Source organism: Lycium barbarum, chromosome 1, assembly GCF_019175385.1.
Source record: "Lycium barbarum isolate Lr01 chromosome 1, ASM1917538v2, whole genome shotgun sequence".
Taxonomy (NCBI): Eukaryota; Viridiplantae; Streptophyta; class Magnoliopsida; order Solanales; family Solanaceae; genus Lycium; species Lycium barbarum.
The window spans coordinates 154,248,302-154,261,715 of record NC_083337.1 but is presented as its reverse complement, the minus strand read 5'-3'; the positions used below and the strand labels follow the sequence as shown (position 1 = coordinate 154,261,715).

General features: G+C 37.1%; 1 protein-coding gene and 1 long non-coding RNA gene across 2 annotated transcripts; one reads left to right on the top strand and one right to left on the bottom strand.

Annotated features, from left to right (window-relative positions):
• Nucleotides 1–3,047: 3,047 nt before the first annotated feature.
• On the bottom strand, nucleotides 3,048–4,354 carry LOC132645708 (dof zinc finger protein DOF3.1-like). Its single transcript, XM_060362858.1, has one exon. It carries the CDS (start codon nucleotides 3,975–3,977, stop codon nucleotides 3,390–3,392), a length of 588 nt encoding a protein of 195 aa, XP_060218841.1. The 5' UTR covers nucleotides 3,978–4,354; the 3' UTR covers nucleotides 3,048–3,389.
• A 4,137-nt stretch (nucleotides 4,355–8,491) lies between these two features.
• On the top strand, nucleotides 8,492–11,713 carry LOC132619154 (uncharacterized). The gene is made up of 2 exons (XR_009574593.1): nucleotides 8,492–11,285; nucleotides 11,462–11,713. It is a non-coding gene; the product is annotated as an uncharacterized LOC132619154 (long non-coding RNA).
• Nucleotides 11,714–13,414: the final 1,701 nt, after the last annotated feature.

Below are 13,414 nucleotides of genomic sequence, written 5' to 3'. Positions count from 1 at the left end.
ATTTCTAATTTAGTCCCAGCGCTTATTCTCATTTGCTTTTCTAGATACTATTTTTCCTCGGTAAAACCAATTGATCATTGCAAATACCAAATGGTATCGAGGAAATTGAAGAAACCCATCAAAATAAATGAGAGGGAGACTTGCACATATAGAATGTTTCAGTATCACCATATAAGTTTTGATCCTGTTAAAGAAAAATTATTAAAAAAATATATTTGGTGCCAGTTTAGTAGCAAAATTCCAACAAACGACCAGATTTTAAATTGACGACAAAACTTGCCTTGTCACAATAATCATCGGGATTTATGGCCAAATCCTGATGTATCACCAAAATTTTAGCTAAACGATCTTTTGACAAAACTTTTGTCACAAATTCTGAATTTGCGGTCAAATCCTCACGAATCGCCATAATTATGACATGACAAATCCTAACAAATAGTTAAAATTGACTACAAAATTCAGATGAGTCACCACATAACTTGTGGTATAAAAAATTCACCAATACGTTTTTGCTTCAAAATTGATCCAAATCAACTCAATATTACTCCAAATTGATAAACAACGTTCTAATACCAATCCCAACAATGATTAGATTTAACGTAATTCTTCAATAATCAACAGACTTACTTTGTCTTCTTCAACAATATTTTTTCATACTCAAAAAAACTAAACAATGGTATTGTTTAATTTACAAATCCAACCAATTCAAATCATTTAAGGATAGAGAGCATAAGTTCAACGGAACATTACTCACTGAATTTTAAAGCAATAAATGCTTAATTTTCTACAACACATAGAGAAGAAGAATTCTGGCGGAAACCTAAAATTGTTAAAAGATTTATGAACAGGGCCAAAAATTAAATGAACGTCCACACCCAGCGTAAACTAAATGAAAGTTAGAGACCAATAATTCAAATGTAAGAAAAAAGGATAAGGAGCGTGATACTGAAGGGCAGACTCACTTTGTTAAGAAAATTTAAGACTAGTGACTTGTGGCAAATTGGCAATTGCTTATTAGCTAAGTGATAGGGACGAGCCATTGGAAGAAAAAACATCAATAACACTAGTCCCTCAAGTCATAAATTTCCTGGGCAAAACTGGAATTATGATTAGTGTAAACTTGAAGCAATGAAAGGCAAATCACTAGCTTACACTAGTTACTAGTTTGTGGCACAAGGACATATCTTGATCTTCGATCCTCAAGAGTTGATAGTGAACCAATCAGCCTAAAAGTCAAAACGGATTGCTAGTACTACTTTTTTTTTTTTCAATATGAGAAACAATATGATAAAACTTTCCCACCTTTGAAATAGACCACATTTATTGGCATCAGAAACTAAAGTCAGAAGGCTGCAAATTTGGTTGGCAGATAGAGACCAAGCACCACAATACCAGGGTGAAGTCAAGGATGAATTAGCTAATGTTAGACCATTGAAGTTGCGGATTTAATAGAATCAGTAGCTTTGCCGCATACCTTAACCTTGTATTGTGTTATGAAATTAACTTAATATATACTATATAAGTTATCCAAAATCTAAATTAACTTAATATATACTATATAAGTTATCCAAAATCTAGCAATCAAAATGGATTCATGTAGTCCAGAATTCATGAACTTAAAATCCAAGATCTGTCCCTTAACACATTCATTCTGACTTCATGTCACACACATGCATACGATAATGTCACGCGCACATATTTTTAAAATACGATAGTACCCACTATTAGATGGCAAGATTTTAGGGGACGTGACAAATAGGTCCACTCATGTGGGTTGGTTTAAGTGGGAATCAAATAAATTCCCTTAGTGGTCCATATATAAGAGTTGTACATCATGGTTTGTGGCCCATCTAAGAGACACACTTTGATCGAATTGCTTATTTGACAATTTTAGTTGATAATCATCACATCACATTCTGACGAGCAGCTCCACCAACTTCCACATCAAGCTTCTACATAATTGAATCAATTACCTGTTTGCACTACAAGAGGAAGTGGAAAAGGGAAATATTTTCTTTTACCAAGAGAATTTTTCACTTTTTTTCGAAAAATTATTTCACTTTATTTGAAAATCAGTGTTTGGCCATAAAAATTTTAAATACAATTTAAAGTTATATTTAGAATTTGAAAAACACCTAAAACCTTATTTTCACTTTTTTCACTCAAACAACCAAATATTCTTTGCAAAAACTATAACCAAACACAACTCTATCTTCAATTTCAACTTCAAAATTCCAAATAAAGTGAAAAATATTTGATTTTCATGGCCAAACGCCTACTTAAAAACATACTACTCCATAATTTGTATACATATCTATAAATTTAAAACTAGCAAATACGGTCCAAGCCGATTCTAACTTATTTGAAATTGATACATAATTATGGTAATCAACACGCTCAAACCCATTGCAATCTATGGATATCACATAGACTTAATAGTGTGGGACTGAGGAAGATTAGTATATTAATTATTGCTTACTTGCATGCGAAGGAAATCTAAAGGGGAGACAAAAAAGATAAGATAGAATATCCCAATAAGGCAAAAGTTGGGATCCTGTCTAGCCCTTCTAAGACATTGCAACAAGTATAGAACTCTTTAATATTGAATTTGGGATCTCCATTGTCTTTTTCCCCTTAACTAACCCCGTCATCTTGTAGATCCATTTTAAACACAAACAAAAAGAAGAAGAAGAAAAAAAAAAGATGAAATTACAGCGGTCTCAAATATTTATTACATCATCAATATACATAAACTCATACTGTGCAAGCAGCACTATTACATATTACGGAGAATAAGGCTACCTATCCACTATGTAGCCATAGCAGCATATACGTCTGCGATTACGTAACGTAATGCACCACATACACTGTATGCATTTGCCTACATTATTGGAGTAAGGGAAAATCTGGGGTAATCGTCATCAATGATCAATACACCATAACTACCTTTCAAGTGATGAAAAGAAAGTAAAAACAATAAAGCGATGAAAAGAAAATGGAATTAGGTTAGAGATGCAAGAAGGAAAAAAATATCAGCACAAAAAAGAAAAGGAAAGAGCTTCATCATTTATCATTTCCGTCAGGAATAACATACATGAAGTTTTAAATCACACACAATTATGTACTACTACGTGTTAAGCATTACACAAACAAAACTAGTGTTATGGCCTTACACCTAGTTTTCAGAGGTTAAATAGCACTTCCAAAATTCACGCAACGCACAAGCTTTAAAATTAATAAGCACTTAGCAATAGTATAACATATGCTGATCTCAACTAATTTGGAATTGAAGCCTATTTGTTTATGCTTAGCAAATTAAAGGATCAATGCATTTTCTTAAGTACTATAGTACTGGTACAAATTCTAATAAACACAGTAGTAGTAATTAATTACTGAAAGCTTGAACCTGGGGTGTAAATAGCAAGATCAGGCCAACTATTACTACCATTCCAACAATTAGAATCTTCACTATTCTGAAAATTCCCACTTTGAGGTGCAGCATCTGAGCCCGAAACAAAGCCCGGATTGGGCCCGTTGGTATTTAAAGTTTCTAACAAGTTGCCCATCTCAGGCCCGTTTGACAACAATAGCGAGCTGAAAGGCCCGTTCACATCAAGAATCGGGCTATTCTGATCAAAAACCGGAACAACAGGTGTAGCAAAAACCTCTGTTTTTGGATGTGCTGCTGAAGTTATAGTTGAAGATGAAGAAGATGTCGTTGCAGAGCGTTTACTATTTGTAGAAGATGATCGTTTCGTGTTCTTACGAGAGCTACCACCAACTGGTATGTTCCTTAAAATACCTCCTTTAGTCCAATACCTTTTACAATTCTTACAGAAATGACGTGGCTGAGAAAGGTTGTAATTGTTGTAGTAACAAAACTTTGTGTTAATTGAGTCACATCTAGGACACTTCAAGATTTCTTGATCGGGGAATTGAGGCTTGATCTGTGAATATATTGATGATTGGTCTTGCATATTGTATGTCTGTTGACTATAAAAGTAACAATTTTTTTACTGATCCCACTAATGAAAGGGTACTAGTATACCAGGTTAAGGTTAAGATAAGGGAAATTTTTTGTATAATGAGACCAAATTTGTGGTTCTAGAGTGATTTTGTGGTTTGGGTTTTGTTTGTTACTGAGAAGAACGAAAAAATATGCAACTTTTCACCAAATAAATGACTTGCTACAGATTAATTCTCAGTTGAGAATGACGACCAATTTATGTACATCCATAGAGAAAAAGAGAGATGTTTCCCCTTTTCCTTTTCCTTTTCCTTTTGCTTGCTTCTTTTAGGCTTATGGAATTTGGGATTGGGAATACACAGTGTTAGTGCAGTCTCTCTCAAAGTTGGATTTGGTGTTAGATAAAGAGGACAAATTTCACTTCTTTTTTTATTTTTTTATTTTAAGGACAAATTTCACTTTATCCCTCGAAAGTGTTTTTTATTTTATTTTTTATTTTGTATGTGAAAGAAATTCGCCCGGCAGTGGCAGAGCTAGCCCTTCGAACGTGAGTTCAGCCGAATTCAGTAGTTTGGTCCTAATTATGTATTTTTATTAAATTTTTGTCAAATATGTAAATTATTAATTTAAAATCCAGTAACGTTAAAGAATTAAAATCTCGAACTCACAAACTTCAAATCCTGTCTCCGCCTATGTGAGCCCAGGTCAATCTTTTTTCGGTTGCAAAAGAATGATATGATGAAAAGTTGAACAAAATGATTTCAGAATCTTCTAGGTTAACAACGTAGTATCATTATCTTTAGCACTATCGAAGACTTAGACAAAGTGATGATGAAATATGGTTTCTAAAGCGAGAAATAGATTTCGAATCCAATTTAATTTCATAAGCTAGTTCATATCAAGAATTTTGGATATATTTAGCCATTGATACTATGATTAAAAAAAAAACAGATCCTCCTACATTTATATATAAATCTTTATTTATCAAGAATACACAAGAAAAGCACTTCGAATTGTTGATTAATCGTTAGAGATGGTTGTTTAACACAACCTCTAAAATTAACTCATGAATTATGGATTGCCCAAGATCATATGAGAAAACTCATTTTTAAATTCCAAAACAACAGATTCTTTTGGTCAAAAATTTTGCCGGACAAAGAAGTCAATATAATAATTAGGTGTGATATATTATTTTTGAAGAGGTGTGTTAAGTCAAACAGTAAACATGGATGGAAGAAATATACTCTCTCTATCCCAATTTATGTGGCAGTGTCAGACTTCGAGAATCACACGAGTTATCCTCTTATCGCAATTTTTTATATGTGTTTTAGATATTTTTAGTTATTAATATTGTGATATGTAGCACCTCTACGCAGTTTTCAAATCCAAAATAATAAATTTTACTTCAAAAAGTTAAAAGATTCAGTGTCCACATTTTTTAGCTGTTGCTCCAGTTAAAAAACTGGGACAGAGAGAGTATATTTCTTCCATCCATGTTTACTGTTTGACTTAACACACCTCTGGGGTTATTGTCTCCTCTCATCTTCTCTCTCCTCTCCTCTCTCTCCCACCAACGGTAAGTGCAGCTCCCCCCAACCCCCACCCCACCCCACCCCAACCAAGCCACCCCAAACGGTCACCGGTGACCGACGACGACAACCACCACCACTGGTAATAAGCTTCCGGCCGGCCAGATCTCTCTCTCTCTCCTCCGTTCTCTCTTTTCTTTCCTTCTTCCTTTTTTGTTTTTTTTCCTCTTTTCCTTTCTCTTCTACCCTACGACCGGAAATCCTCCACCAGTAGGTTTCCGGGCAGTTTCTGCACAGGTACTCGAGTTTTCCGGCAGTTCCTGGCGGTGAACAGTGATTTCCGACCAGTGAACAGTATTTTCCGGCAGAGAACAACATTTCCGGCGGCAAACAGAGATTTATCGGTGGTGAAGAGGTTTTATTTACTTGGAGTTGGTACCTCCAATAGCCCATTTCCTGTCTTTTAGCCCTATAAATTTTGCCTGCTCCGCCTAATTAAATACCTATTTCACTGCTTATAGACTATTGCTAACTTGTGCTTTAGTATTAATTCTTCGTTTGTCTTAGATTAACCTTTCACTAGCGTATATTTGCTTTACTGGCTTTGGTGAGGGATAGTAGACTAGGGTCATGTTCTCGGCTGGGATCGGGGGCCAGGGTTGGGGGGCTAAGGGGGTTGAGGGAGCTTCTAGGTTGAGAGTAGGGTCTTGGAATATTGGGACTTTATCAGGAAATTCCATAGAGTTAGTTAAGACTCTTAAGAAGAGGAGGATTAATATAGCTTGTGTCCAAGAGACTAAATGGGTGGGACCTAAAGCTAAGGAGGTGGACGGGTACAAGCTTTGGTTCTCGGGCAAGTCCAGGTATAGGAATGAGGTAGGGACCTTAGTAGATAGTGAGCTTAGAGATCAGGTGGTAGAGGTTAGGAGGATCAATGACAGGATGATGGCAATTAAGTTAGTCGTTGGAGGGTTCACCTTGAATATTATTAGTGCCTACGCGCCACAAGTGGGTTTGGACGAGGAGGTAAAAAGGCGGTTTTGGGAGGACTTGGACGAAGTGGTGGTAAGTATACCGCCTACTGAGAAGTTATTCATAGGAGGAGATTTCAATGGGCACATTGGGTCTGTTTCGAGGGGTTATGACGAGGTGCATGGAGGATTTGGCTTCGGGGACAGGAATGGTGGAGGAGTCTCACTCCTGGATTTCGCAAAAGCTTTTGGATTGGTGGTAGCCAACTCGAGTTTTTCGAAGAAGGAGGAGCACTTGGTAACCTTCCGTAGCTCGGTGGCTGTGACGCAAATAGACTTTTTGCTCCTTAGAAAAGATGATAAAGGCATTTGTAAGGACTGCAAGGTCATACCGCGTGAGAATCTTACGACCCAACATAAGCTATTGGTGATGGATTTGGAGATAAGAAAGAAGAAGAAGAAGAGGGTCGTGGATGACCGACCGAGGATTAGGTGGGGTAGTTTGACTCTGTCTAGTGCCCTAGAGATGGGAGAGAAGTTGATGGCTATGGGAGCGTGGGATAGTAGGGGGGATGCGAGCAGTATGTGGGATAGGACGGCCAGTTGCATTAGGGAGGCAGCTAGAGAGGTATTGGGGGTCTCACGAGGCCGCCGTGGTGAGCACCGAGGGGATTGGTGGTGGAATGGAGAAGTCCAAGGGAAGGTAGAAGCAAAGAAGCAGGCATATGTGAAGTTGGTAGATAGCAAGGATGATAAAGAGAAGCGGGCGAACAGGAAAAAGTATAAGATGGCGAGAAAGGAGGCGAAATTGGCAATTTTGGTGGCTAAAACGGCAGCCTTTGAACGCCTTTATGCAGAACTAGAGGACAGAGGTGGGGATAAGAAGTTATTTAAGCTCGCCAAGGCGAGAGAGAGAGGAAGGCACGCGACTTGGATCGAGTGAAGTGCATCAAGGACGAGGATGGCCAAGTGTTGGTACAGGAATCTCGCATTAGACAGAGATGGCAATCATACTTTCATGAACTCTTGAACGAATGAGGGGACAGAGACATTGTGTTAGGAGACTTGGAGCACTCGGATAGGAATCGCGACTTTGGATATTGTAGGAGTATAAAGGTTGAGGAGGTTAAGGGAGCTGTTCATAGGATGCGCAGGGGAAGAGCGACCGGACCTGACGAGATTCCTGGGGAATTTTGGAAGAATGCAGGCAGGGTAGGCTTGGAGTGGCTGACTGGGTAGTTTAATGTCATTTTCAAGACAGCGAAGATGCCAGAAAAATAGAGGTGGAGTACAATGACTCTCGTGTACAAGAACAACGGAGACATTCAAAGCTGCAACAACTATAGAGGTATCAAGCTGCTAAGTCACACTATGAAAGTGTGGGAAAGGGTGGTGGAAATGAGGGTGAGGAGAGGTGTGTCTATTTCAGAGAACCAGTTTGGATTCATGCCGGGGTGCTCGACTACAGAAGCCATTCATATTGTAAGGAGATTGGTGGAGCAGTATAGGGAGCGGAAAAAGGACTTGCACATGGTATTCATTGAGCTAGAAAAGGCCTACGACAAAGTGCCAAGAGAGGTCCTATGGACATGCCTGGAGGCTAAAGGTGTACCTGTGGCGTACATTAGAGCGATAAAGGACATGTATGATGGAGCTAAGACCAGGGTTAAGGACGGTAGGAGGAGACTCGGAGCACTTCCCTGTTATGATGGGGTTGCATTAGGGATCACCTCTTAGCCCGTTTCTATTCACCCTGGTGATGGATGAATTGACGCGACAAATACAAGGTGAGGTGCCTTGGTGTATGTTGTTCGCGGACATTGTTCAGGAAAGCGTGAAGTGGAAAAAAGCGACAAGGTCCCGCTTCATTGAGGTGAAGCGCAATTTTTTTTAAAAAAGAGCAAAATAAATAGAGAATATATATATATATATATATATATATATATATATATATATATATATATATATATATATATATATATATATATAAACTAAAGTAGATATCCATAGACTAAAAGTTCAAATAAAAAACTAAAGTGGATATCACAAAATCCTTTAATTGCTGTTAAGATTTAAGAAAAATAATCAGGAGCAAATATTTTTTTGATACAAAATCAGCAGAGAACACAGCAAAACAAAGCAGAAAAAGTACTGGAAAAGAAAGAAAAAAGCAGAACTGGAAAAGAAAGAAAAAGGCAGAAATGAAAACAGAGCATATATAGCAGCAAACCAGAGCAAAAAAAATCAGCAAAACAGAGCAGAATAACAAAGAAGAAGAAAAGCAGAGCAGAACCCTAGAATTCGAGAAAGAAAAAACAGAACAAATGTGAAGAAAAAAAGAGAGCTTGAAAGAAGAAGAAGAAACAGAAGAAGAAAGAAAGAAAGAAAGAAGAAAAGCAGAGCAGAACCCTAGAATTCGAGAAAAAATAGAGCAAATGTGGAGAAAAAAACAGAGCAAAGAAGAGAGCTTGAAAGAAGAAGACGACGACAAAGAAGAAGAAGAAGAAGAAGAAGAAGAAGAAGAAAGAAAGAAAGAAATTACCTGAAAGTGGAGAAGAAGAGCTGCTGCAAAACCCTAGCTGATTGTGCGAAATAAAATTTCTCAAAGTCGCGCTGAGGATTTCAAATAACTGGACTAATTATTTTATTAAAATTGACCCAGACTTATTATTTTATTAAGATTTTGACCTGGACGTATTATTTTATTAAACTTTTGACCTGGACTTATTATTTTATTAAAGTTGACCTTTCAAAAAACAGCCCACAACATAAAAGCGTACGCTTCAGCCGCTTCACCGCTTCATTCTCAGAAGCGTCCGCTTAATTAGGTAGCCTCCGCTCCACTTACCTGAAGCGACAAAGCTTCGCTTCACCGCTTTAAGCAAAGCGTAGCGGTGAAGCGCCCGCTTTCCTGAACACTGTTTGCGGATGACATAGTCCTGATTGACGAGACTCGCAATGGAGTTGACGATAAGCTGGAGGGCTGGAGACAGATGTTGGAGTCTAAAGGATTTAAATTGAGTAGGACCAAGACAGAATACTTGGAGTGCAGGTTCAGTGGCCTACCGCGTGAGGCTAACGGGGAAGTGAGGCTTGGTACCCAAGCCATTCAAAATAAAGAAAGTTTCAAGTATCTTGGGTCTATTATACAGGGAGATGGGGATATCGACGACGATGTTTCACATCGTATTGGTGCAGGGTGGATGAAATGGAGGCTCGCCTCCAAAGTGCTGTGTGATAAGAAAGTGCCACCAAAACTTAAAGGCAAGTTTTACAAAGTGGTGGTTAGACCGACTTTATTATACGGGGTGGAGTGTTGGCCAGTCAAGAAATTTCACGTTCAGAAGATGAAAGTCGCAGAAATGCGAATGCTGCGGTGGATGTGTGGGCACACTAGAAAGGATAGAATTAGGAATGAAGATATCCGAGACAAGGTGGGAGTGGCATCAGTGGAGGACAAGATGCGGGAAGCGAGGCTGAGATGATTTGGGCATGTGAAGAGGAGAGACACAGATGCTCCAGTGCGGAGGTGTGAGAGGTTGGCTATGGACGGTTTCAGGAGAGGCAAAGGGAGGCCGAAGAAGTATTGGGGAGAGGTGATTAGACAGGATATGGCACAGTTTCAGCTCACCGAGGACATGACCTTAGATGGGAGGTTGTGGAGGACTCAGATTAGGATAGAAGGCTAGGTGGCTTATCCTTTCACCATAGTAGTTGTAGTTTTGCTCATTTGTTTATTACCATTTGATTTCTGCATTTGATTGCTGCTTATATTTGTTGGGCCGTTGCACTTTGGGTATCTTATTTATCTATAGTAATTAATGCTCATTTCTTTCCGGACTGTTCTACCATGACTTTCTCGCTTTTGTTATTCCTTGTTTTCATATTGTTTTCGATATGCTTGGTCCTATCTGACCTTTTGTCTTGTTTTCCTCTCTTGTTCTCCTCTCTTGAGCCGAGGGTCTTTCGGAAACAGCCGCCCTACCTTTCAAGGTTGGGCTAGGTCTGCGTACACTCTACCCTCCCCAGGTGAGATTATATTGAGCTTGTTGTTGTTGTTGCTGCTGCTGCTCCAATTAAAAGCTTTATATCTTTAGTTTGAGGACTATTCTTTTGGTGCAATTGCCACTGAATTTAGGAGGTATGTTGTTTTCAACGTAAAGTTTAAATGATAAAGTGAAATTTACTCGAAAATAAAATATAATTGCATTCTTCCACTTTTGTCGAAGAAAAAGACTACAGCCAATTCGTCAACGAAAATAAGCGTATCCAATTCAAACAAAGAGACAAAAGGTCAATTCTTGTCATCAATTTGCTCACTAACCTTAAACAAGTGATCATTATCCTTATTGCTCTCTTTGCTTCTTTTTCTTCTAAAGAAAAATAAAATGCTCTCCCCAAAAGATTTTAAAGGATTTTATTTTTCTAACCTGCCATATTATGGTCATTCGAAACTTCCCCTTTGTAAAAAATCTATATATATAATATTTCTAGGCATGAACAAAGTGACGTGACACATTTTCATGACTTCTATTGCTATTTATCTTTTTTGTCAATTTTTTAAGCTTTTTGGTCATTATTTTGTCAAATTCTCTTTTTCCCAGATTTTTTTTTTCTTTTCATAAGTACCACTTATCTGCTACATTAAGAAGAAACTTAAATGTCACTTTAAATTAATATGCGTTATTCCTTATCTTTGCATCTTCCACTGCCGGTTACATTTCCTTTCCAAGCTAAGGAAGGTGTCTTTTAAAAGCTCCTCCGTATTAGAGAAGTCCAGTTGCCTAGATCTTTTCCAACTACAAATACTTAAAATAAGTATAGATCTGCTATTACTTTTTTCTTTTTCTGTTTTCATTGATTTTAGTTGGAAATATTATGCTTTTGATCTTTGCTTGAGGCTTCCTGTTAGTTTCTGTGTGTGTGTGTGTTTTCTTTTGTTTTGTTTATGCTTTCTCATATTTTATTGACTTTAGTTGTGTTGTTTTTTGCAGGTTAGTGGTAAGTCGGTCATTATCTTTTGTGAGGAGTAACTTGCTTCTCCTTTTTCCTCCAGTTTTCTTTTTCTTTTTCCTTTCTCATTTCTTTCTTGATTTTCATGTAGTAAAGTTTCTATACCTATGAAAAAAAATCAATGAATGATTCCTTGCTGTAAATTCTAGTCAATTTGTTATAGTTTGTGGAGAAAAAAATGCACCTCTTTTACTTTTGTTATTAAAGCAAGTGGAAAATCTATATTTACCATGCATTCATTGACCTATTACACCCCTTTTATATTCCTAATCGGTAGTGTAATTTTTATTTTTTGTGAAAATGTAATTTAAATTTTTGAAGTAAGTAATGAGTAATAACGACAAGGTGGAAAAATAACCGGAGAGCAAAATGGAACAAATGAATAGGAAGAAAAGGAAAATAAGATTGGGGATTGGGGGAGAGAAAAAAAGGAAATATAGAAGTCAAAAAGAAAAAAAGTACTTAAAAAATTTCCATTTTATCTTCTTCTATTCTTTTTTATGAGTTACATTGATTCGTCAATCCAAGAAAATAATTATTTATTTTATTTTCTCTACTTAATTTTTTTGTAAAATCATTTAAATTTATCATTAAACCGCGCTCGCCAAATTCGCTAGTAATATAGAAAGGTTAAATTAACTAAACTCAACTAATATAAACTTTAGATGTCATTGATTGGCATCAATCAAGATCTGGAGGTGATGGTGAAAATAGGGTGAAAAATGAGTAATGCATGTGCTTGATATCCAATGACCAATCCTTTTAGGAAGAGAGAAAATTCAAAGGACATCTTGACAAAAAATTGTGCCACTGTTCGTGTCATTTTTGTCGCGTGTAAGAGATGTCAAGGAATATGTTAGTCATAAAAGATATGATGACCATGACTCCTCACTGCTAAAATAACTTAGACGCTGAATTCTGAAAAAAAATAAGGGCTCGCCGCAACTAATTCGGGGATTAGTTATTTCGGGATTGTTATCCCACCCTCTATGTAGAATAAAAAAACACTATAATTTCGAAATAACTTATCTCGGGGTTAGTTATCCCGCGATTTTATCCCAACCAAACGTGGGATAAGGTCATACTAAATTTTTATCCTAGAACTACTTTTGCATATTCATCATACCAAACGATCCCTAAGGCGCTCAGTTCAGTTTAGAAATGAAGTATATGGAGTATTATATTCGGATACTCCACTAAAAATCAAGCTAATGCAGAATGCTTTGTGCACCAGACTGCCCTTTTACTCCATTACGCCAAGCTTAACCAGCGACTGTCTAACAATTACATCCTCTCTAGTCCTTATCTGTCGCTTTAGTAAAAAAACTTGTTCCATAACAATCACACACTAAATATCAAGAAGGTATTTTACTCTCTCCGTTTCAAAATGTTTGTCTGGTTTTTGACGGATACTGAGTTTAAGAAAGTAAATAAGACTTTTAAATTTTGTCGTGTTAAACTAAACATATATAGAATGTACCAAAATATCCTTTAATCTTGTGGTCTTAAACATGACATGTGAAAAGTTAAAATTACGGAATTTTCAAAAAGAAAAAGAGACATTCTTTCTGAAACGGACAAAAAAGAAAGTAAGACAAATATTTTGAAACGAGGGGAGTATTATTCTGTTTTTTATTTCAAATTACATGTGTCACTTAATAATTAGTTCATGTGATACGTTTGAAGCGAGTGTGTCTCACGCATTTGGTCTCGTGGACCCGAAGTCCGCAAGACATACCTACCTCTATCGTCTATCAGCTCACTAATTAAGATGGAATTGCTTACTGACATTGATATGAAGTTTAACGTTTGATTCTATGTTCTCATACAGTGCTAGCGGTTTCACATTTGGATGATCATCGCACGTCGTATATAGAGAGGTCATTGTCAACTGTCAAATCCATTTGTGAGCAACACGCCTCAGTTAGCATGCA